General features: G+C 53.8%; 1 protein-coding gene across 3 annotated transcripts in view; it reads right to left on the bottom strand.

The window, feature by feature from the left end:
• CTIF (cap binding complex dependent translation initiation factor) overlaps window positions 1–25,724 on the bottom strand; it is a 248,131-nt gene that overhangs the window by 171,291 nt on the left and 51,116 nt on the right. For all 3 annotated transcript variants that reach the window (XM_053912424.2, XM_024580202.4, XM_045187688.3), the window contains exons 2-3: window positions 15,931–16,137; window positions 3,264–3,335 (exon numbers count right to left, since the gene is read on the bottom strand). In XM_053912424.2, coding sequence (XP_053768399.1) covers window positions 3,264–3,335; window positions 15,931–16,110 — 252 coding nt within the window. In that variant the 5' untranslated portion in view covers window positions 16,111–16,137. The remainder of the gene's footprint in view (window positions 1–3,263; window positions 3,336–15,930; window positions 16,138–25,724) is intronic.

Genomic DNA, 25,724 nt, shown 5'->3' with positions numbered 1-25,724 from the left:
CATCATGATGGGACATGGGCGTGCCCTTCTCTCCTGTTCCAGGAAGTGTGGGATCACAGGCTGTCGGCCAGGACCCAGAGACACCGTTTCTGACACACCCCCACCTTTCCCAGGGCTTTGCAGGAACCTGCCTGATAAGGACATGTGCTCATTATGTTCCCAGCAAGGTTTCATCACCTTGCTCAACAGCAGACACTGCCAGCCAAGCCCTTCCATCAGGAAGTCCTTCTCAAGGTCTAATCATAGGCCCTACTGCTGTGCACTTTAATCTCCTTTCCTTAGCTCTTCCATGCAGATAGAGAAGGGCTGCTTGCTCCTGACCCCAAACAACCTTCACAGGCCTTCAGTTTTCTTCCCTGAATGCTGACCCCCCAGCCAGGACCTCGAAATATTCCCTAACTGAGCTGGGCTGCACTCTCTCATTTCAGGTGCTTCCCTCTGAGTCATCTCCATGCATTTCCCCCACTACGGGGAAAAGGTGAAAACCGGACTTCAATCTTGTAGCTAAACAATAAGGTGACGGACAAACTTTTCTGGAAAGAGGCCGCCGGGATGCCAAAGAGTCCTCAGTACAACCGAAACCCGACTGCAGTGGGAAAGGCTTCCTCGGACGACATGTGGCCCATTTCCCATTCTGGGCTCTCTGGGCCTCCTTCTTCCCAACTCGTGGGGCTCACCTTATTCTAGGTTGCTCCCACTTTGTACCTCAAAAATACTTCAGAGGAGGCAAGGGCTTTTCTTGTTCGTTCGTTCGTTTTGTTTTCACGTTAATTGAAATAAAATGAATGAGTCCAGTGCATGACTAATCCCCGGGGGGAGGCACCTGCACCTGGGCCCCCCATGGTCCGGGACCCACTACACAGAGCTTTCTGGGCAGAACGCAGCACCTCAGCATCCACTGGCCATCCACCTTCCCAGGGCACATGTGGCCAAGGTAGGGCGGTGAAGGGGAGTGCCCAAGCAGCTGGCCACCCCAGTCTCAACTTACCCTCGGTTTCCCCCTGAAACTAATTCTCCCCCATGGGTAAATGTGGGGACGCAGAGCTGCCCGGTCATCCCAATGACCTCAGCAGCTCAGCAAAGTTGGTGTGGCCAGAGGCCTAGGGCCCACTCAGGACTGGCCACATGGACCGGGTCTAGGCCAACTCAAGCATCTTTATGAGCACCTTCTGTGTGCAAGGTCCTAGGCCAGGGGCAGTCATGGAAGCAGGGCCAGCCCTCGCTCCCATCTTTGGGTTTACCAGCTGGCTGAGGGCCTGGGCACAGGTACATGGAATAGCTTGATGAAGCAGGGAGAGGGTCTGCCTGGATGAGAGGGGCAGGGACGAGGCCAGTAGGTGTGCTTATGGGGCTGGCAGCTGTCCCTGAGAGTGGGTCTGGTGCTCCTACATCTGGTGGACCAGGTTGAAGGGAGCTTGAAGAATGGATGGGCCAGCAGCATCCCATCGGAGCTGTGCCCAGCAAAGGCACTCTTCAGTGGGCAGCTCCCTGGTTCTCCCTCCACAAGAGCCACTCCAGGACAGTGTGGGTAGGGCAGTGCCCCTGGCTAGGTATGTGGGGCTTTCCTTGTGAAGCAGTCACTTAAGAAATGCTGACCAGCTTGGATCCCCCTGACCCAGAGGCCCTGGGTGATGCTCGCACTGGAACGTGAGCCATCGTGGACCACGGGGACAAAGGCAACACCCTGGACAGCAGAGAATGAGAAGCAAGGAACTTGTCCCAACACTGTTGAGTGCCATGCCAACCCCGTGCACCCACCCAGGTTGTGCTGAGAAAGAAACTTCTGTCTGGTTTACATCACTCTGTTGTTCGTACCCTAATTAACTGAGTCACTAGCGTCTAAATATCAGGCCTTTCATCGCTGAGCCAAAGTTCTCCCGGCCTCAGGAGACCTCACTTTAATCCATTTCCTGCCCCGCTGTGCAGAACGGTGTCCAGCACACAGGTCCCAACTGTGGCCTTCCATCTGGGAGGTCCGGCTCAGTTCCACCTCCTCTGCTCGTGCCTGGCCAGGCTCCTGAACTCTGGGACAGCTGTGACCTGGGCCACCCTTTGGAAATGTGCATCTCCTGCCCCGCACTGGATGTTCTTTTACACATAATTTTGTCCTTCTAACTAAGTAGCAGGGCTCCCGAAGGCAGGGACCATGCTTTAGGTCCTCCAGAACAGGGGACCCCAACTCCTGGGTCGTGGACTGGTGTCCGTCCCTTCCCCTGCCACCCCCCATCTATGGAAAATTTATCTTCCATGAAACTGGTTCCTGGTGCCAAAAAGGTTGGGGGCTGTTCCTCCAGAGCTTGGCACCAGGCCTCCGCAACACTGCCTGGTGGAGGAATCGGCAGGAATCCCTCCTGCAAACACCCACGACTTGGAGGCCTGCTGAGCTGTGCTGGCTCTGAGCAGCTTCGCAAGGCCCTGGCGGTGTGGCCACAAGGAGACTCAGGCCAACCGCCTTCCCTCTGGCCCCAGTCAGCGCGCTGAGGTCAGGAACAAGTTATCGCAGGAGCCCAGTATGGCTCCCTTATCTCTCTGGAGAGACGCAGTATGAGGCTGTGCTGTGGGTGGGGATAAATGGCTTTTTCAGCTTAGGGGGCACCAGGGACGGCTCTGGAAGACCCGCTGCCTCCTTCCCTCCCAGCCACACGACTCATGCAGGGGCCCCCTGGTTCGAGGACAGCTGGCTGGCTGAGGGAAATGGACAGGTCCCTGACACCTCACCCCCAGGTCTTCTGCACACCTACAGCAGAATCTCCAAAGTGCACCACTAGCACCAAAGCCCTAGGAGTCCCATTGTTTGTGGGACCCATCGTCCACGTTGACGTGTGAACCTCCAGCTCATTCATTTTGCTGCTGAACGATATTCCACTCTCCTCTCAGTGGACATTTGGTTGTTAGCAGATGTTTGCTATTACAAATAATGGTACCACTAAAAAGAAATCTTATGAGTCTGTGTTTTGGGGGAGGAGTGCTTCGTTGTGGGCTCGGTGCCCAGGGAGAACTTTCCAGAGGACAGACTGCACCCTCCGCTCTCCCAGTCGCTGCTCTCTCCACATCTTCGCTTCTCAGGAGAGCCACGCTTTTTGGCCTCTGACCCCACTGTCTCCCACAGGCAGGGATGAGGTATCAGAAAGAACAGTGACAACCAGGGGGTGAATAGGGAACCTGGAGGGTCTCCAGATGACCAACCTGGGCCCGGCCAGAAACCCAGACACACACGACATGTGATGAGACACCCCCGATGGAGCACAGAGCGTCTTCCCTACCTGCTGTGGGGGTGTGCGCCCTCGGGAGAAGGAGCAGCTGCCGTCCAGCTTCTCGCTGCAGTCCGCTGTCCACTGTGGGGAGAAAGGAGTGGTTAGTGATGGCAGGACACGCAGGCTCACCATCACTCAGCCCGGGACCCCAGACATGGCCCTGTCCTCCTGCGGCAGGACAGCTGAAATCCACTTGGCCACTTCAGTAGCAAACCCTTCCCTCCCAGCAGGTCCAAGGTGGCATCTCTGAATTCCACAGGGAGGTGGCCCTTTGGTGTCTGCTCAGGGAAGGCAAACTCATTTCCCTTCACCCACCAAAGTGAAGGAGAACCAGCTATGCTCCAAAGGCAACCAGACACGACACAGGGTCATTGTGAGTTTTGAACAGTGGGCACCGTATTTGACCACCTGACCAGGCTTCTCGACCTCTACAATGTCAAGGCCACAGCTGGTAGGGAAGCATGTGTGGGCAGATCTCCCTGTATGCTCAGCTCCAAAAGCCGATGCACCTGCGGGCTGGCAGGACTGCCTGGCACAGGAGAGGAGCCCAGACTGGCCATCAGAGCCCAGAGCCACTGCTCACCCCTGAGAGCGCAGAGGCCTGATGTGCCCCTGCGTGCGGCCCGACAACCACCTGCATGACAGTCCCCAAAGCCTGGACCACTCTCCCCCCACTGAACTGGACTCCATGAGGGCAGAACCTGAGCACCAGCATTTTGACAAGCTCCCAAGTGATGCCCCTGAAGTTTCAGAGCACCGACATCCATGTGATCTCCCAGGCTCCCTTTTGCCACCTATAACATGGGGACAGCTGGGCCGGGTGACTCTGCACGGCTGAGAGGAGGACTTTTGTCAACCATAAACACACTGGAGAGATATGGGGTAGCAGTGACCTGGGGCCCTTCCTGTGCGTGGTGCTACCCAGCGTTATGGTGGTGCGTTTGTTAATTGTGTTAAATGTTAGCCAGCCTCGCAGGCTAGGGCTGCTGAACACTGACCTTGATCTGCACCCTGTGTGACTCGGGAAACGCAGGAAAGCCCAATCTCTCTCTGTCCCACACACCTGGTCAAAACCGGGAGTGAGCGTGGATGTCTCAAGGCCCGGTTTTGTAAAACCTTGTCTGGACACACCCTCCTGCTGTGGGCCGAGGCCATGACCTTTGCACAGGAAAGACATTCTATGACAATGCTGGTGACACAGGCCAGCGCAAGTGTGCTCCAGAGCAGTGCTGTCCAACGGACAATGACAGCCACCAATAGGAGCCCCAGGTGTCATTTTAAGTGACCTAGCAGTCACATTTCAAAAAGGTCAAATGAAACTCAACAATATATTTTGTTTATCTTAACATAATTAAAATAGGTAATTAACATAAAATTCATTACTGAGATAGTTTACGCCCTTCTTTCCACACTAAGCTTTTGAAATCCATGTTGAGCCCATGCCATTTCAGACCAGCCACATTTCCAGTGCCTGCTAGTGGCTACCCTGTTGGGCAGTACAGCTTGAGGGAAAGGCAAAGGCGGCGTACTAGCCCCGGGGGACTCCTGGCCCTCACCTCCACTCTTGCCCATCCCTGCTCTGTGCAGCAGGGGCTCTGGTCCCAGCCAACTGAGACTCCTTGGCTCCTGTGTCAGCTGGGTTCTGCCTCCGGGAGACAGGAAGAAGGGAGAAGCCAAGGTGCTTCCCCTGCCCTCCCCTTTCCTTCCCCCCCCCCCCAGCCTCAGGTGTCATACCAGCAGTGACTGGGTCCCCTTTGTGTCTCAGCCCTCACCAGGTGGCCTTCTGTACATGACCCTGAACCCTGGCTCTGGCAGCACCATTGCCTACCCTGTGCCTCAGGTCTACAGGGGGAAGTGATGTCTGTGATTGCTCATCTCTTAGTTATTTAGCTTCTCAGCTTTTCTATCATCTGTAACTAACTCCCTGCATTGAACTCCCTCTGGCTGGATACTTGCAGTCTCGAAGCATCTCTCCAAGATATTGTATTTATTAATTACGGGGGAGGGGAAGGAGAAATGAGAAATCCATCAGACACCACTTTGATTGAGTCACTGTGGAGAACATGGCCTGTAATAAAATATATCAAATCACTGACTCCCCAAAATGATGCGCCGAGGAGAGCACACTGCTTCTGAGGTGCTCTTGCTCAAAACATACCATCTCAATCTAATCAAGACAAAAACATCGGCAATGCAAATAGAGAACTTTTTACAAAATAGGTGACCCGCGCTCTTCAAAAGTGTCAAGGTTGTGGAAGACAAGAAAAGACCAAGAAAGTTTTCACAGACAGGAGGAGAATAAGGAGACACGAAAATCACACGCAAATTGGGATCTCAGAACAAAACAGAGATGTTAGTAGAACAACTGTAAAATCCCGAATAAAGTCCCATCGCACCGGTGTTACCTTCTTAGTTCTGATCGTGGTACTGAGGTCACGGAAGCAGCTGACGCTGGGGAAGCTGGATGACAAGCAGGGTCGTGGGGACACCCTGTGCTATTTTTATACCTTTGCGATAAAGTCTAAAATAATTTCAACACAAAAAGTAACACATATATGTATGTGTGTTTATATACATGTGCATGTTATATACATACAAGACGGGGTAAAAGTAGATGAACAGTTGTTCACAGGGAAAATCATCCAATAACTAATAAATAATAATATAAGAATAAACTCTGTGTTCCACGTACTCACAACTGTGAACCCACTTTGCCCCACCCTGCATATGTATCTATCTGTCTATCTACAAATGTTTAAACTACTGGAAAGCAATCCCTCTGCTTCATATCCTTGAGTGGTGTCTCCCTTCCTGCCTGGGGCCAGGCTGACAGGCTTGGGGACAAGCAAGGCCCACGGAGACTACTGGCCGCGGAGGACTAGATCATGCACTTGTCACCCGGTCCTACGACGGCCCTGCAGAGAAAGGCTTCCTTCCTGCAGGCGTCCCAAACACTCCGAGCCCAGCCGCCCAGCGCTGACGTGACACGCTGATGTGATAGAGCAGTGATTCGAGCGTGGGCACACCTCCTCCTGGGGTCAGCATGGCCCCTGAGGGGCGGGGCAGGGGACCAGGATGGCTCCTCCCAACAAACATGCACAGGGGGGCCAAGGCTTCATACTCAGCCACAGGCAACCTCGCCCCTCTGGTTGGCTTTCCAACAGCAATTCCAAGCTCCCAAGAGATGGCTCTGCTTTGTCAGATTCACCCTTAACCTCCTATCCACCAACCAGAAGCTGCCTCCTGAGTACATTCAGTGTGGGACCTGCAAGGCCTCCCTTCACAGGCGAGGCCCAGGGAAGGAAGATGGGCAAGCTGGGATTCTTGGAGAAGAGCCAGCCTGGTGTGGATTGCTGGCCAGCTTCGGGGCAGATCAGGGCAAGCGTGCCTTTCTGGCTAAGGCGTCAGAGACTTTTTCTGGGTAGGCAGGGTCAGGAGGTTAGAATCCACCATTCAGGGTTCCACCCATGGGGCAGGCAGAGATGGAAATGAGGACCTGTGAGCGTGGCACAGACCAGCAGTGAGCGAGGGGCTGACAGGTACCAAGGAAAGCAAGCAAGATGCTCAAGTCCACAGAAACCCATCCCAGAGACCCGGCCAGGGCTGGCTACAGGTGTGGCCCCAGACCAAGCTGTTGGAGAAGGGCATGCCATCCAATTGTGTGCAGCTTTCCCGACCCCCGGGGAACCCCAAGGGAGGAATTCAGTGTGAGTCACAGTTACCCCAGCAGGCTGCACCCACTGGGCCTGTGTGACCTTCCCTCTCCAACCCGCTAGCCAAGCAGCAGCCCCAGGGACATTGTTGTCTCTTCTGCGGTTGCCTGCATCACCTCCACTGAGGAGTGTTTCTTCCCAGGCCAACCCCCAGGAAGCTCTGCCTCCCTGTCCGAAGCTCGCCCTGCCTCTGCTGGGGCTCTGCTCCCAGAGCTGTCTCCTTCTTCTGAGGCCGTAGCTACCACCTCCTGACCCTGAGCCCACTGCCTGGAAAAATCAGATTTGTATGAGCCACCACCTAGAAAAATCTCCAGACACAGACCCTCCTGAACAGGTCCTTAGCTGTATGAGATGATTCCAGGGTAGAGAGAAGCCCCCCGCCCCCCCCCCCACCTGCCCAGGAACACTCCCCTCCACCCCACCCCCATGCCTGCCTCCTACACACAGCACATTTCTCCTTCAAGGTAAACAGGTTGACAGCTAGGAGCAAGTCCTGGGGGGCGGCTGGGGGGAGGTGATGTTCCCCTGACAAAGGTCATGGAACAGAAGTAGGTAGGAAAATGGGGCACTTTTAGTTTTATATATGGGAATGACGAACATCAAATTCACATGGTTCAGGGCTTCCACCATGTGATAACTTCTTTCTTTCTTTAAAAAGCTGAAATGAAGATGGCACAGGGTTGAGAGTCTATAACAGGAGTACAGATGTTTATTCTCTGCTCAAGGTAGATGTTCATTCCAGTGTTCTCGGTCTCAGTGCTACCTTTAATATTTCACACAGAGAGAAAGAATTAAAACCTGTTATCAGGGGTGTGCATCCAGAATGGACAGCATTTTAGGAGCAGACTCGGTGGGGGAGCAGGGGTGTCACTGCACATGGGGGAGGGGAGAAAGGCTCGGGGAGGGGGAGGCTGAAGTGCTGATGACAAAGCGCTGCACATCCCCATGGCCTCCAGGTCCCCAAAGACATCAAAGTGTGTCAGTGGCCACAACCAACCCAGCATGCTGAATCAACATGGGACCGGACAAAGAGATCCCTGCTAAAGCTGCTTCCATAAGCAAAGGGATGAACAAATGGGGACTTAGTCTACGACAAGGGGAGTATTTCTGATCCACAGAAAGGAGAGACCACCAATAAACAAACACTCGGGAGTGAGACAACCAGCCAGCAGGTGAGGACAAAACACCCACATGTCTGCCTCACGCTATCCATACGCACCACGTCCGAATTGATTAAAATCCAAGTTTGAAACTGCCTCAAAGTCTAAAGCTTCTATGGGACAAAGCAAATCATGAACAAATTTAAAGACAAGTGAGAGGCTACTGGCAACATGTATAACAATGTGCAACAAAGGATTAATTGCCCTGAAGATACAAAGATTTCGTTTAAATCCAGGCACTGTTCTAAGCCTGTTACATATATTGACATACAGTGATATTTACTCCTCAGATTCCTAGGCATGCTTATTACCCCCACTTTGCAAACATGGAATTCGAGGCGCAGCATGCATGGTTAAGTAACTGACCCAGGGTTACATGGCCAAAAAGTGGCAGAATGAGTAACAGGCAAAACCAGGTATTAATTCAAAAGGCCAACAAAAATGTCATATACTAAAAGCAATTTGTGGTCTCAGATAGACACTGAACTGGATGTTATTTCATTTTTGGTGTGATAAAATGTATCTAACATGAAATTTAGCATTGTAACTATTTTTAAGTGCTCAATTCCATGGCATTAAGCACATTCACACTGCTACTCAACCACACCACCAGCTGTCTCCAGAACTTACCGTATTTTTCAGACTATAAGACACATCACCCCCCAAATTTGAGAGGAAATGGGGGTGCATCTTATAGTCCAAATGTAGCTTACATGGCTTTTGTGGGGGAGGGGGCGGCAGTGGAGCAGGGTTTTTTTTTCCTATTTTCCTCCTCTAAAACCTAGGTGTGTCTTATAGTCCAAAAAATATGGTACTCAACCTCCCACACTGAAACTCTGTCCCAGCAAACAGTAACTCCCCATCCCTCCCCACCCAGCCCCTGGTAACCACCGTTCTGCTCTCGTTCTCCATGAACTTGACTATTCTAGTGCCCCAAGGAAGAGTGATCGTACAGTATTTGTCCTTCTGTGTCTGGATGATTTCACTTAGCGGAAGTGGGATTTTGTTCATTTGTCCACTGGCAGATATTCGGGCTGTGGCCACTGCCTGGCTCTTGTGAGTAACTGTGCTATGGACACGGGTGTGCAAGTATCTGTTCAGGCCTTTGCTTTAAGTTCTTTTGGGCATAAACCCAGAAGTAGAATTGCTGGATCATATGGTGATTCCATGTTTAATTTTTTGAGAAACCTAGAATTCCTTTTTATAAATAATAGGGTTGTATCGATGATTCTTTTTTGTACTGCGATCATATAAGAGAACGTCCCTGTTCTTAGGGAATACACCCCAAAGTGTTTAGGGATAAAGGGGAATCATATCTGTAACTTACTCTCAAATAAATCAGAAAAACGTCTCTTTCATGCCCAAAACCAAACTCCTTCCCTTTGCTTGCCAATGCTGCTCTTCCAGGGACTCCCAGAACTAATTTTTGGAACATCTACACTTCTCTACGCTCATGCTAGACTCTTCAGGGTCGTTCACTAGGAAATCATGTCATGTGTAGCTTCAAAGTGCAACGAGAATCTGACCGCTCCTCAGAGCCTCAGCAGTGACCAGGCTGCTCCAAGCCACCGTCACCTCTTGCCTGTACCAACTGCATGGCTTCCTGGTCTTTAAGTGGTCACTCCACGTCCCTCCTCTGCTCAGAACCCTCTAGCATCTTCCCGTCTCACCAGAGAACACTGAGTCCTCACCAGGGCCAGCGAGGCCCTGCAGTTCCGGCTCTTCTGTGACCTTCCCCCTTGCCTACTTTGCTCCCGGAAGACTGGCCCCAAAGCTGCTCCTGAAAGAGGGACATGACCTGTGCCCTTGACGTTTCCTCTGCCTGGAACCCCTTCCCAAGCGGCCTCACTCTTGTATCTTCCCCAAATGTTTGCTCGGAAGTCCTTTCCTAAGTGAGCCCTCCAGGACAGCCCAGCACTCACGCCCCTCACCCCCAACATCCTAGCTCCGTCTGTGTCTGTCACTGTCCTTCCCGCCAGAGAGCAAGGGCTGGGAGGACACGGGCGATGGTCCATTCTGTCCATCACTTGGTCCCAGAGCCTACGACAGATCCTGAATAAGTAAATGTTAGCTCTAATTCTATTCCCCTATGCAGCCAAAAGCAATGGGCAGAAAAAGGGCAGATTAAAACAATTGTGCTTTATGTCAAAAACCACCAAACAACGTGGAGGAGCTCATGCTAAATAAACAAGCAAGGTAAAAATGACATGCATGCTAGAGCCTCAACTTTGTAAAAGGTACACAGAGAAAAAACTATACACAAAGAATGTATTAGTTTCTGTCATAAAATTACAGTGAACTTCTTTTCCTGTTTTCTGATTATCTCTGTTTTTCCAAATGTTGCTTTAAAAGTAAAATAAAAAATGTAACCTACCAAAAATAACTTGTAATCAGATTTGAAAGGGGTTAACCTCCCTAGAAATCAGGAAAATGCAAATTAAAAGGACAAGAGACCATTTGTCCCAGGACAGTGGTGGTAGTGTGAGTAAGGGACAGTCGTTTCGGGGAGCAATTTGGCAACAGCTATTGAAATGACTCTATCTCTCAGCATCTCCCTGCAGAACCACTTTTGCATGTGCAGGAGGAGGCACAGCCAATAGTCTTCACTGAAGTGCCCTGAATTTCCAGGGGGAAATCGGGAAGTCACCTGAACGCCCACCCACAGGGGGATGGCTCAGCCCTGGCACATCCGTACTATGGGCGACCGTGCAGCCGGCAGACAGGACAGAGCCGATGCACGGGCCTTGGCACTGCTTTCTTCCTGTGGACGTGTGAGAGGCAACCGATGAGAGGGAGGGCCCCCAGCTAGGCGAAAGTGCCAGTCACTGAAGGCATATTCCGTGGCTATACTTTGTCATTTTGAAATACTGTATTTCTACAAGTCATACTGTATGTACAGTGGTAAAGCCGTCAACAAGGTGAGGAAGGCGACTTGCTGGCCCGCTGTGAGGGAGGGTAAGGCCGTGGAACGAGGCAGTCGCTGAGGCAGGCTTTATGAATAGTATTTGAATTCCTGTGGGCCGGGAGAATGTGTGCCTGTAGATCTTGTTTAAGTAAAACCGAAGTGTGTTTTAAAATAAGGGAAAAATAAGCGGAGTCCCCCAAGCTCAGCCACCTACGGCTGCCCTCACGCTCACTTCTGCCCAGCCTTTCAGGGGTGGTCCACCATTGGGCGCTTCCTCCTTTGGGCAAAGATGGCCGGTGGGGGGAAAAGGTGCAAAGGCAGGTGGAAACGAAGGGATGGGATAAAAGGGGGACGAGGGAACAGTGCCCTGGGAAGGCAGAACGAGAAAGAGGAGAAAACCATGGTGAGAGACATCTCGCCCATCTGACTGTCTGTGCCCCAGCCTCCTGATCTGCAGGGCGGCCTCTCTCTTTGAAAGGCCACTTGGCCTTTGCAACAAAACCCAGGACTTCCAAGTGACTCTCACTGGCTCTTCCTTTGAGCCATTGACAAGCAGTGATTGGAAAATATGCCTTCGTTAGATGTATCTGTTCTTTACGATGCCCCTACATTCTATCCTTTCAAGAGAGTGGAGACAGACATGGTTGTCTCCTTAGTGGATATCAGAGTCACAAGGTGGCTGATAAGAATGCAATGCCCTAGCCCCTCCCCCTTCAGCTGAATTCTGAGGTGGGGTCTGTCCAAGCAATTCCAACCTGCGGCCAGAGCTGTGGACACTGATTGAAAGCCTGGTGATGACCAACAAGACCGTCCACTAACGTCCTAAGTGCCACGCTTTCCCCACTTACGACGCCCGAATCTCTTCCACAGAAGTTCAATGGTCAATGAGATTTGGAGTCCTAATTCTCATTCCACAGGGGGGAAACTGTATTAACGACCCAACAGCATGTAGCCAGCAGGGAACCTAAAGTAGGTGGGGAAGCACCAGGGCCCAGCCAGCCCTCCCCGCAGTGCAGCGCCGTTGGGCTAGTTCTCATTTCTGTGTCTCAGTCTTTCCTCCTGCAGGTGGGGCTACAAACCCCCTACTTCCACGCACAGTGAAGACAACTTCCAGGATACGCCTCTGGGGACCTGAACTCCACGGGAGGGCAGACATTCTAGAAACATGTCTGGGCGGGGGAGTGGTGTGATTTAACATTCGGTACCCAGAAAGTGCTGGGGAACTTAGGGCTTACGTTCTCCTGGTTACTGCTCATCTAGAGAAATGAAAACTCACTTCTTCCCTCCCCTTCCCTTCCTTTCCCTTCCCTTCCCTTCTCTCCCCCCTCCTCCCTCCCTTCCCTTCCCTTCCTTTTTCTTCCTTTCCCTTCCCTTCCCTCTCCTCACCTCCCCTTCTGTTCCCTTCCCTCCCCTCCCCTTCCCTTCCAATCTCCTCCCCCCCTCCCCTCCCCTTCCCTTCCCCTCTTCTCCCCACTTTTCTTTCCTTTCTCCCCTCCCTCCCTCCTTCCACGCGTCCATCTTTCTCATCAGTGCTGGGGGAGGGGCAGGGAGCACACACAGTCCAAGCATCCAAGCACGGTAGGGTACTTTCCTCCTGAGTGTCAGCTGTCATCTCTCGGACCCTAAAATGATGACCTCACCAACTGAAGAACAACTTCTTGTCCACTCCCTCAAGCTTTCTCAAGGTTTCCAAGATTCTTAACAATTTTCCTCTTCCAGAAACATTAAAAGACCGCAGACAGGCAGACAGGGACTCTCCTTAGTTTATTTTGGTTCTTTGTTTTTGGCTTCCATTTAAAATAGTCATCAGATTAAATGAAAAACAATCAAAAGTGCTTTAGCAGAAAGATTTCCCATAAGGCCGTGTCAGTAGAAGTGTGCTATGCAGACACTTCTGACCCTGGCCTTGCCTCGAGTGGCCCCCAGCTGCGCCTCCTGCGGAGTCTGAACCCAGCTGTGTCTGTGGGTGTCTGTGGGACAGGGAGGGGGCAGTGGGATCAGGATTGAAATGTCGCTCCTTGGCAAACAGCATGCAGGCAGACCTGCCCAGTGCTTGCATTCTTCCAGGGAACTTCAGAAAACCCAGGAGGTTGTAGGAATGCATCTAGATGTTACCGGTGGCCATGTTTTCTGTACTCTACCTCACAACCAGCATCTGTTGCAAAGCCCCTCCAGGCATGGACATCACAGCATGGTGGGTCAGGCCCAACCTGTCCCAGGAGCAGGGGCTGGCAGGCCACTTCTCCACCTGCTCTCCCTGCTGAGGGCTTAGGGCCAGAGGCACCGGGCAGGTTCCCCTGGTGCCTTGCCTCTCAGTTCCAAGACCCCTCTCCTGATCTCTCCTCTTCTCCCGTTCACACCCAGCCCTTCTATCCTCAATTACTGCACTGCCTCCACCCTGAGCTTCAAACATCCCTCTTCTGGACACACCTCTCTTTCTGGCTCACACCTTTTGGTATCAGAACTCTGACAATTCTCCGACTCCCTAGGACCTCCAGTTCACTGACCCACCGCCCTTCAGTGTCTACCACCCACCTTGGATCCCCACTCCCCTCTGGGCCTGGCTCAGAGTGAGGGAACATCACTCACCACTCCTTCATCTGCCTCTCCCTTCTCCCCTCCACTGTCCTCGCCCAGAGAAACTCCCATCCTGGTTATACTCCCCTCATAGCTCTGCACTCTCGTGGCTGAAAGCAGCTGGAGAAGCAGCCAGTTCTGCTGCACAAGTAGGTGTCAGCGTAAAGGTGGGGCTGCAAGCCTGGCATCTCCCTCCTGTGATTGCGGGTGAGCTGTGGGGGCCCAGCCAAGGCCGAGTCCTCTCTCCTACTCAAGGCCACAGCTCCAGCAACCATCCCCTCTTCCCTGGAGTGATCCCTTCGATGCACAACGTGTTGTAAACACTCCTGTTCTGACCTCACTTCCCCAAACGTGTCTCTGCCCTGTACAACAAAACCCGTAATACAGAGTGGATCTGTATTACCCTCTACACCTCCAATGTGCCTCCTTGACCTTCGCCCCCACCACTCGACCTTTACCTCTCTGATCAGGGTCACGAGTAGCCCCGATGGCTCTATCAGGTTACCCTCAGTCCTCCTCTTCCATGCCATGCAGCAGCAAACACAGCCAATGTACCCCCCACTTCCTTGAAGCACATCCTCTCTGGGGCTTCCAAGACTTCACGGTTGCCTGGGTTCCCTCCTGCCTTTCTGCCTACGCCTCCTGGTCTCTTGCTGGTTCCTCATCACACCCCTGCTTTCTAAATGTTGGCAGACCCCAGGGCTCAGCCTCGGCACATCCTTTCTCCCGGATTCATCTCCTCTGGCCCCCGCTCCTCCTCTCTGCTCCGGCCACACTGGCCTCCCTGCTGCCCTCAGGACGCCCTCCCAGCTCGGGCCTTTGCACCGGCTGTCCGCTCCATCTGGAACGCCCCTCCCCCAGATGCCTGCCCAGCTGCCCCCTCCACCTCCTCAGTGACATCTTCTTGGACTTGCTATTTAAATTTGCAAACCCTTCCTGCCCCTCATCACTCCCCGTTCCATTTTCCGGCTTTATTTTTCTCCACAGCCATTGTCATCCACCACTAAATAGACCTTCCATGAGGACAGACGTTTGTCTGTTTTGCCCAGACACCCAGTCCAGGGACAGTGCCGGCCACAGGGCAGGTGCTCAAAACACCCTGCAGAGTGAGCCCTGGACAGAGTGCACTAACTCTGATTCCAGAACTTCCAGGACGCTAAGGGGAACCTCACACACATTTCCATTCTCTCTCCAGGACGATCTCCTCTTTTTACCCCCTGGTGGAGATAAGGCGTGGAGACGCCACGGCTTCAGAGTTTCCCAGGTTGACATGTGTTTCGAGTTCCAGGAAACCCACATGCTCGCCTGGCTTTCTAAGAAGCCGGAGGGTCTGAATCTTTTGCCCACCCAGCCAGCTGCTTTCAGCTTTTCTCCAAAGCAGGACACCCAGTGGCTCTCCTCTCCTCGTCACAGGGGTTCCAGGCTTCAGGTGGGACGACAAGTACAAGAGGTGGACACCTGGGACCCAGACCCCGAATGGAAGAGGCCTTCCCATGTCTCCTTGTGCAGACAACACCCTCTGACCTTCAACACTTCTGAGGCAGTTGGCTTGTCCCCACTGGCCAGGTAAGGAAACCAAGCCTCACACAAGTTGAGGGATATGCCCAAGGTCGCACAGGCAGCTAGAAGTACATCTGAGCCAGCCCTCGAACAAACATCTACCGAAGACTGACGGTGTTAAGCAAACACACAAGCGACAGGGTTGCTGCCATCAATGGCTCATACTCCACTCAGGAGAACTCGGGACTTCCAATCTCGGCTCACAGTCTTTCATCGGAGTCCACTTTCCATGCGAGACCAGGGCTGCCGCAAACTGACCCAGGAGGGGGTGAGACCGGCCTGAGAGCCTGCTCAGAAGCCTCCTGTGCCTAACTAGGTATGACATACACAGCCCTGGGGGACTGCCTGAGGGACTCCCTCGTGGCTGCCTGCATTTGCAATCAGAGAAAAGATGCACGAGTCACAGCCTTCTCACTGTGTGCGTTTTGGATGAGCGACAATCCCCAGGCCTCTTCTAGGGCACAAGGAAGACGGGGATAGGGTACAGCACATGGCGGGTGCTCCGTAAATCTGTGTTCCAGGAATTGCAGGTTTGCCCAGTGGGGCAGGACAGAACAGAGGTGGGTCAGAGGGTCGGAGAGGGACTTGCTGCATGGATCCCATGCCCTGTGGGTGGGGCCACCCGCACCCTGGCAATCTAGGGCAAGGCAACCAGATGCTGTCTGGATGTAGGGCCCCCTTACCCCACCTTTGAGTTTGCCCAGGCCCTGTACCTGCCCAGGTCCCTGCCCCCCACCCCAGCTGCCCGGGGCAGCGCTCACCTGGGAGATGTGGGACTGTGTTTTCTCGCTCTCACCGTCACCCTCTGTCTTGTCAGCCAGCAGCCCCTGCACCTGGTACTCGAGCACGTAGCTGTCGATGAAGCGCTCCAGCTCCTCGATCTCCTGGGAGCGGCTGCTCCCAGCCTCGGAGGAGGCAGACGCAGCCGAGGAGTTCTCCATCCCTCCGGCCCAGGGCCCGGGTCAGGGCTGTGGGAGAGAAAGGACAAGGCTCCGTGAGGCAAAGCTGGAGGTGCTAAACCCTCATTAGTGGGAAGCATGTGCTGTAATTCCTCTGTATGGAGAGGGAAACTGAGGCTAGAGAAGGCAGGGAACGTCCCTAACTGACCAACACAGTAACCTGTGCGATGCTCGGTGTTGGTCCATGCCTAGACCATACCATACTCAGCTCCAGGACCAGCGGGCGTGCGGTTTCCCCATCAGGGCTAGCAGAACAGTCGTCTACCAAACCTCCGCCACTGGACACATGCAGAGGACCCGAACACTGTGTGTGCAGAGCTCCGAGGCCACAAAGGCCTGCGTACGCCTAGTCCGTGACTGTTGGTAATAAAGACAAAGTCCTAGTATGTTTCAAAGAACATTTGAATTTCAAAACCTTGGATTACTGAGAACTTTTTTAGAACATAGTTATTCACAATGACGAAGGGTTTAACTAATGGATCCCAAGCAGGGCAAGGAATGGCCCGCTGGGTTCCAGAAGCGCCGCCGAGTCCACAAATGCTGACTCCCCCACACCCATGTTGGCCTTCCTAGAGGTTGGGTTGGTGATGGTGGACACACACCTTCTTCCACTGGTCTCCTGACTCAGTTGTTTGGCTTCTGGCTGCTGCAAGGAGCCCAGCCTCCCTTGGACCCCAGGCCAGCTGCAGGGGAGCTGTGTGGGGCTGTGGAGACCTTGATCCAGCACACCCGCAGAATGCTAGAATAGCACCATCAGGGCCATCTGGCAATTGGCCCAATGCCCAGGTTTAATGGTGGCCAGTGGGCAAAGGATTCACCCAGCCTTGGTCTATGGGCATGAATGCTGTGACTTCCACTAATAACTAGTGTGTACTGCACCCAGATCACGTGCCAGGCACTCTTCTCAGCTTCTCAGAACTTGATATGCCTTCACCCACTTACCCTTCATAACAACTCTACGAAATCAGTATAATTATACTACTTAGAAAGCAGAGGTTCAGAGAGGTTAAGTAACTTGCCCAAGTTAGCACAGCAGAGCTCCAGGTTTGCCTACACCTCACTGCCTCTCTATCCCACCCCCTGGCAGCCTGCTCAGGCCCTCAGGACATCTTCCCCTTCTCCAGTCCCCACTGCCCTTCCAGTGCACAGTGAGTTCAAGTGCTGTGTGTGTGCTTCTTACTCTGCACCGGGGATGCTGGGCTGTGGAGGGCTGGGCCCCTGCCCAGCTGCTGGCCTCAGCCCATGCAACAATAAGATTGATGTCTAGAGAGGGATGAGAGGAGCCACCTGCAGGAAAAGGTGGCACCTAAAGCCATGCCCATTGTTCCTCAGTGACTTCAGATTTTATCTAGGGCTTCACAGGTCCAGGTGGAAGACTGGGTTTTGCAGAAGCTTGAGGGAGCTTTTCCAGGAGGACGGCGTGCCCGGCTCTGCCTCTAGCTGCAGCCTCTGTCCTGCTCTACTGGGCTCTCCCAGACACACGTGGGCCTCTCCTGGGGACATACCTGTGAGGGAGCCCCAAACCCACACTGGCACCTTGAGGAAAGGGATAGGCATTGAGACCCATTCCCACCCTGCAAAATATTGGTGGCCAGAGGGAAAAAGGAGGACTCGCCCTCCCTGGACACTTGTCATGGACACCTGTGTCACATCCTCTCAGCGGCCCTTCTATTCCAGTCACTGCTGCCCAATCAGATTCATGCGCCTGACAGCCTGCTGGCTCCACCGACTCATGCCCGCAGACACCCACAGGAAGCCGCCCGGCACCCGGGACCTGCACTCTGGAAGTGCAAGGAGCTAACACGTCTGCACAAACACTCCTTTCTAAAAGGTCTCTCAGATGACAGTCCTGAGGTGCTGTCCCACAGTGGTGACCAGATCTACACACCCCTTTGTCTGGCTCTCCCCTTCCCGTGTCACTCCCTGCGGGGCTCCTGCTCCTGGGGTGCTTCCAGGAGCTCCGCTTTCTGAGGGAACCAGGCTGACCTCTCACTTGGGCTCACTCGTTCATTACCGGACGAGTCCCCAGCAGAGAGCCGAGAAGCCCCTCCTTCCGCGGAAAAGCCTGGCTTTGTCCCTGTACCAGACAGGAGGGAGAAAACATTGACTGCCCCGTTCACACCCCAATGGGGACCAGACCGCAACTTAGGTATGTGCCCTGACTGGGAATCAAACCCACTACTGTCCAGGTTACTGGACGACGCTCCAACCAACGGAGCCACTCTGGCCGGGGCTGTAATTGTTTCCAAGTGTACAGTTCAGTGGCATTAAGAGCATTCACGATGGATGTAAAACCGCCATCACCGTCTACCTCCAGAACTTATTCCTCTTCCCAAACAGAAACTCGGTGCCCATTAAACATCAGCTCCTCACTCCCCCTCCCCGAGCCCCTGGCACCCGCGGTTCGGCCTTCTGTCTCCGGGAGCTTGTCTCTGCTGGGAACCTCGTGTAACTGGGGTAACACAGTATTTGTCCTTTTGTGGGCGGCGTATTCCACTTATCGTCATGTCCTCAGGGTTCATCCATGTGGTAGCACACACCAGCATTTCATGCCTTTTTATGGCTAAATAATACATCGCATACAATGATACAGTGTGTGTGTAGCCCACGTTCTGTCCATCAATTCGTCCACCTGTGTCTGTGGTGAGTAGTGTGGCCATGAACACGGCCGCACATGTATCTGTTTGAGTCTCTTTCTAATTCTTTGGGGGATGTTCCTACAAGTTCTGCCCCATTTTTAAGGCAAAAAGAGTGAGGAGGCCCAGAGTAAACTCTCAGGCTGGAGGAGATGCAGGGAAATAAGGGGAATCTTTCCCCGAGGGTTTGTTCTACTCCCTTCCTGCCTGTGCTTTGAGGCGGCCTCCTGGCTCGGTTTCCTGTTCACGGCAAGAGCAGGATGGGAAATCCCCAAACAGCTGGGCTGCTGGCTAAGCTGAGAGTCAGCAAGAAGAGCTTCTGTTTTAATGATCAGGGAAAGTGACAGGGGGGATGGGACCAGAGGGAGAAGAAAGAAGAGAAGGAAGCCAAGAGACACCTTGGCACAGCCACACAGCATGCAGAGCCCTGCAGAGCGGAGGCCCTCTCCCAGGACCCGCCCCCTCCCCCCGCCCTGCCCCCACGCCCCACCAGGTGATGGCCCTGGAGGACAAAAAGGGAAGCAGCAGGAGTGGGGAAAGCGCTGAGGCTGCTCTTTGCTGTAAAGGGCAGGCAGCACTGGGCCTGAAGGCAGGAGGGGTAGGCCTGTGTGTGCAGAGGAAATGGAAGGGTGGGGGGACTCCTGGGTGTGCTTCCCAGACGGGACTTAGGCCCACCTACACTTGTCTGGTGAAAGAGGTGGCCCTCGCTCTCTCCCTGGTGGTGTTAAGGGGCCTTGTCCCAGCCCCGGGGGCCCAGGGCACCCCCTGCAACAGCCAATTGTGTTCTATGCTTGTCACTACAGCCAGGTGAGCCTGGTTGACTATTTTTAAGGCCAGAAACAAAAACACCATGTCCTCCCAGCCCAGACCCAGGTGGACCTTTTCCTTGCTGCCCTCTGCCCAGAGCGGTGCGGCTTCCTTGGCAATCGGCACTCAGCAAAGGTGCTTCTGCTGGTGGCATGGGGCTCCTGGACTGAGGCCAGGAGTCTCTGCACCCCCAGTGCCCACCCCTACCTGCCTTTGAGTCTGCTACCATCAGACCTAGAGGTCTGGAGGAAAACAGAGGGTCCAGAGGCAAGAAGCTGGAACCTTCCCAGCCGGCTCAGCATCCTTTCCTCCCACCCAGCAACAAATAGCATTAGTAGCTATAAATTTGGCCAATCCCTTTAAGAACAGCCAAGGCATTAAGAGGCATTACCTCCTTCCACAGTTCCCAGAATAAATTAAGTGACCTGCAAACCAGATGAGAGACTTCTGCTTCTCTGCCACCAGCCCTTCTCTAGGGAACCACCCTCCCAGGGCCTGCAAGGAGGCAGCATGCACCCCTCGCCCTTCATCAGGCCCTTCCCTCAGGCCCTCCCCATGCAACTCACCGGGCACCCTGCCCTTCTGGGACCTGACAGAGGCAGCCCGGGAAGATCTCTGTTTCTGCATTCCGGACTCCTTTCTGCTTTCCTGATGCATGGTTGGTTGGTTTGATTTTGCCCTTGGCTGCTGCAGGGGCCCAGCCTCCCTTGGACCCCAAGTCAGCTGCAGGGGAGCTGTGCAGGACCACAGGGGGGGGGCTTGCTCTGGGCTCCTGAGCTCAGTGGCCTTGGAGCCCATGGGTCCGCCTGCCCATCCCAGCAGGAGAGCAGCTGTGAAGATGGAGGTCGGTGCACTTAGCTGTGGGTGGACAGCAGGGCTCAGCACGGCCCCACTGCTCACCTTGTGTTGAATCTCGTCCTCCCGCCTTTCCCAGGGTCCCTTCCCTTGCCTCCAGCAGCAGCACAGCCTCGCTCCCCCGGGCTGCTCTCCAGCAATTGCCTCCTGGTGACCCTGGTACGCACAGGCCATCCCTTCTCCCCTTCCTACCTCTACATGATGTTGGCAACTGACCTTCCCCCAGAACCTGCAACAAGGCTGTCAAGCAGGGCAGGGCTAGGCCATGGCCGTGCTGCCTCCTGGGGACCGAGCATGCCCACAGCTCTCCCTGAGGGAGCCATGGGAACCCTCTTCACGACGTCTGCTGCCAGCCCACCCCTTCAAGTCCAGGCCATGCTCCACCTCCTGCATCAATGGGACCCTGTAGACAATGCCTTTCCCTTGCAACTGCAGCCCTGTGCTCAGCTGTCCCTGTCAGTGATGACCTGAGGACTCTGGGATGCATCAGTGTTTGCCAAAGAAAAGCAGAATTCCACCAATGCCTCTGCAACCAAGAGCCTCAGGTCCCCACCCACCGGACATGGGAAAGATCAGAAAGTGGCACCATTTTCTGTCGCAGGACCCAAGGATACCTGGTGTCCTGTACATCATTGACCGTCCCCCTTGCACACACTAGTATGTAACCCTCATCTCTCACATGACAGACAGGTGTTAGCTAGGCACATACTCTTTTTGAGACTGCGGGTCTTAGGGATTTCGTGGGCTGTACAATAAACAGTGTAAAATAAAATCCTGATCTCAGCATTGAAAATATAGAACTACATTGAAAATGCCCACGAGTGACACACACGGTGAATGGGACAACTGTTTCACAGGACTTTTGTTCCACCCACACATGGAAAAGGTATTGCTTTCTGAGAGGCATGGTCTTAGGGGTGTACATGGCCCAGCCCTGACTACTGTGGCTCAGTGGGTTGGACACTGTACCATGGTCTAAAAGGTCACCAGTTCAGTTCCCAGCTCGGGCACATGCCTGGGTTGCTGGCCAGGTCCTCAGCTGGGGGTGTGTGAGAGGCATCCGATGGATCTTTGTCTCATACACTGATGTGTCTCGCCCTCTCTTTCTCCCTCCCTTGCCCTCTCTCTAAAATAAATTTAAAAATCTTAAAAAAATAAGAGAGAGTTTAAGTGGCCCAGAGAAGCATGTTCCAAACTTCAACTTGCTTACGAAACAATGGCGACCTTGTTAGAACGCAGATTCTGATGCAGGGGATCAGGAGTAGTAACTGAGGAGCTGAACGGGTTTCCTGGTGAGGGGACAGGTTGCTGCGGGAGAGATTTGCTGTGAATCCTCGTTTGCTCGGAACACCCACTGTGACCAGTGCCCCCGACAGGTAGAGGGAGCAAGTGCGCCCCGCCCGGAGTGAGGATGCCGCCTCCTTAGAAGTCTGCCGGGAGGACGACACATCTCACATCGGACTGCGGGCTCCTGATGGGGGCGTGCCCTCAGGGGACAAGCTCCTTATACAGTAGCTTCCCTGGCTCTGCGGAGGCCTGCGAACAGGCAGATGGGGTGGGCTCTGGGAGGTCTGGCCCCTTCTTTGTCCATGGACATCCCCGTTGTCCAGGCCTGCTCTGCCCTTGAGCCCCCAAGCCCCACAGGAGCCTCCACGGGCTCCCTGCACTGACCCCCCAACCTGCTCCCTTGGCGCTGAGCACAGGCTGCCTCCTGACACCTTCTCATCCGCCCCTGTGCTGTTACCCAACTCTTGTCCTGCTCTTGAATTTTTTATGGGTTTTTATCTTGTCTTGACAAGATGGCATGGTCCCTGAGGCTCCACTCCATCCTATACTTCTCATGACCCCATGCCCAGGACAGACTGGCCTGCGGCTCCCAGCCATCCCACACCCACCCCAGCACCCTCTTTCCCAAAGTGGGCCTCCTTGGCCCTCCTGCCCTCTGCCACTGGGCCCAGGCTCTCCCTCAGTCCCTCCCAGCTTTTAGGACATTGAGGCCAAGGGTGCTGGGGGTGGACCAATGCCCCTCCCTACCAGTCACCAAGGTCACCTGATCCCAAGAGCCTCCTCAAGGCACTTTACCCCAACAGGTACTGAGCGTCTGCTGTATGCCATGCCCTACAGGCACCAGGGGTCATGGAAGTCACAGGTGAGGTCGCACAGGGGAGATAAAATATCAAAGCTGGAGGGTTACCGGCCAGCCAGCCACATCCCAGGCTGGAGTCCGGTGACTTCCTCACTGCCCCCGGTTCCTAAGACAAGGGAACATAATGGTTATGGTTTCCGATGCTTGGTTCCAGTGCTGGCTAATTCTCTGCCTACCTTGGTGACCTGGGGCAGCCTGTTTCCTCATCTTTAAAGTAGACTGGTGATGCAAGTGCCCCTCGTAAAGTGTGGTGAGGGTTACGTGAGAGAACGTAGGGGAATGTGCTCAACACAGCCAGATGTACAGCAAGCACTCACTCACGGCTGTGATCCGCCCCTGCTGTGTTCCACTCTGTCTTCCGCATTCTCTCCTGCCTCTCCAAACTGCACCCTCTCCCTCCGGGTCCAGCTCCAGGCACACCTTCTCCATGAAGCCCCCTTGGCCACTCTGGCTATCACTGGTCACTGCTGTTTCTGCACTCCAGCTAGCCACAGTCCCCACTACTCCGTAATGTGCCCCCCCCCCCCCCCCCCCCCGTGCCCTAGACAGGCCACAGTTTGGCCCTTTTCTGTATTCTAATTCCTGGGTTAACCTTCAGCTCTGCCAGCCCGCATGGAGTGACTCATGGAGACTCATGCTCTTTCCTCTATAGGGGATCTGGGGGTAGATAGGGTGGGTCCACCATATTAGCCTTCAAAAGCTTCTGAGCTGACAGACAAAGAGTAAAAATCAACTCAGGGCATGCTGGGAAGGGAGACCAACAGTGTCCTGCTCTGAACCTGGCAATGTACCTGTGAGAGCACCTCAGGTGAAGGCCGGAAGCTCCTCCAAGCATGGTGGCCAGCACCTGAGGGCCTCCTTCTCGGGTGACACTCTCTCTCCAGTGTCTCTCTTGGGGTAACCAGGGTCCCCAGTCAGATCTCTTTCTCCTGGCTCCAGCTTCCTGAACCAGAGCCCAGCTGCAGCAGTGACAGGGTCAAGCACTTCTCAGGAGTCTGATGGGGTCTCGGAAGCTGGAAACAGGTTCCACGTGGCCCGACCCTCAAGCGCCCATAGCAGCTGCTCATGGGGCCTTTGCCCACTGTCCCTGCCTTGGATGACTAGCTGCACAGGAGCATAACCACAAAGCAGAGATGGCAAATGCCCATTTTGGGGCCATGGCAGGACCACAGTTTTGTTTTGCCTGTTCAGTATTTTAAAAATATTTGAGCCAACATTTTTAAAGCAAAACATTTCATGTAAAAAAACCAAACAAACCCACATTTCTGATTTTCTTAAAAAATTGGGAGATCAAAAGAAAAAATATTTTTAGGAAAAAAAAAAAAACTAAAAAAAGGTGGGGGGAGACCCAGCAACACTGGCCCACCTCCCCACACTGCAGCCTTCTGCTAGAGCTGAGCAGGGGTGACCCCTTCAGACAGGGCATGGAACTGCTAGTTCTCCACAGACCTCAGCGCTCCTTCATGTCTTCCTGTTGCCCACAACCATCATTCTCACATGGCTGGGCGCTCACTCATATGTCACCTGCCTGGCCTTTACAGGCATCTGAGTTTGAGACCCCTTAAGGAAGTAACTGCAGGTGAGTCATAGACCAAAAATGACAGGTGTCCTGAGAACTGGGAGGTCAAGAACGAGAACTGTCCCCTGGGAGTTACCGTGTGAAATCAATACATGACAGTCCAGCGCAGAAATGTGCAGAATCACTGCAAAGAAAAAGAAAGGTTCTGGGAAGGACTCAACACCAACCTGGCTGAAGTTGGCCACGGCTGGTAGAGGAAGCCTGTGTCACTGTGAAAGGACAGGGCTGCACTGGAAGCAAAGAAAACAGCCAACCACGGAACGCGGTGCTGCCCAAGCTCTGTCCGGGGAAAGGGGTGCCCTTTCCGGGTATCTCAAGGGAGGCGAGAAGGGGCAGAGAAATGTACAGGGCTGTCCCTCTGCTCCCCTTAATGCCCCAACCACACTCCAGCTCAGCCCTGAAGTGGTCTGAGGGGCTGCCTCCTTCCCCAACTATACTGAGAGCTCCTAGAGGCCCAGGATGTGCCTGCTCCTCCTCTCGTCCCCTGGGAGCCAGGCCTGGGCCCACTAGACGTTTAGTTAACCAGTGAGTATTTGAGGATGGGCTCCCGGAAATGAGCCAATGGCCAGCAGGTAACTACATTCTGTCCTCTTCGATATTAGCAGACAGGAGCTGCTGGCTGCTGATGGGCACAGAAATGGGTGGCACATCAGCCGAGGGTGCAGCTAACACAGTGAGGCTGGGCGGGCCCCTCTCTGCTGGAGTAGCTTGTGTGTGTCAGTCACAGGATGCCTGAGGCCCCTAGGCAGCGACTACCAGAACCTCGACTCATCCAGGGCCCTTGGGGCTCTCCCTGAATTCTCTATGAGCCACAGGGAAATAAAGAACAGCTGGAGCCCAGGAGTGTAAACCCCACAGGAAACGAAAGGCCAGACTCTTGATTCCTGGAGTGGCAGCCACTGCCTTTGCCTGGAGGCCCCCAGGCTAAGCTACTCCTGCTCAGGGACAGCGGTCCCCTGACCTTTACTGAAGCAGGAAAGCAAGCCATCGATATCGTGTTCCCCACAGACCGTTGGTTTCCAAACAATTTTCCTCTCATACCCTATTTATTTTTCTAAAGCAATTCTAATGCCCCCCCCCCGATATATATAAGATGGTAACTGACATTTGCCAAGCATTTATTATGTGCCAAGCCCTGTGATAAATCCCTGGTATATATTCACTTAATCCAAGACAATCCTATAACATAGACACCATTTTTGTCCCCGTGGTATAAATTAGGACACCAAGGTAGACAGGAGTTGCCCACACATTTCCCAGCTGTGTCTTCAGCGTGGTAGAGCACAGAGCCCCAATTCCAGAGGTCTGTGGCGATGGACGGGCAAACCAGAGAGGAGAGCTGTTGGCCAAGGACATGTTGAAGACCCAGGTATGGGAGTTCTCCTAGAGTTGGTTTCCCTAAGAGCTTCCCTCTGGGGCATGCTGAGGTCAAGTAATTAGGGGAACAGGCAGCCAGGAGGTCTTCGCCCTAAATCATTTCTGCTGGGAACCCACTGCAGGGTACGGTCTTCGGGCAGGGACCGTCTTATCTTTCTCGTCATCAAGTGCTTTCAAGGCCTCGCACAAAGCACGA

Source organism: Desmodus rotundus, chromosome 10 (genome assembly GCF_022682495.2).
Source record: "Desmodus rotundus isolate HL8 chromosome 10, HLdesRot8A.1, whole genome shotgun sequence".
NCBI classification, from domain to species: domain Eukaryota; kingdom Metazoa; phylum Chordata; class Mammalia; order Chiroptera; family Phyllostomidae; genus Desmodus; species Desmodus rotundus.
This window is presented reverse-complemented; position numbering and strand designations above follow the sequence as displayed.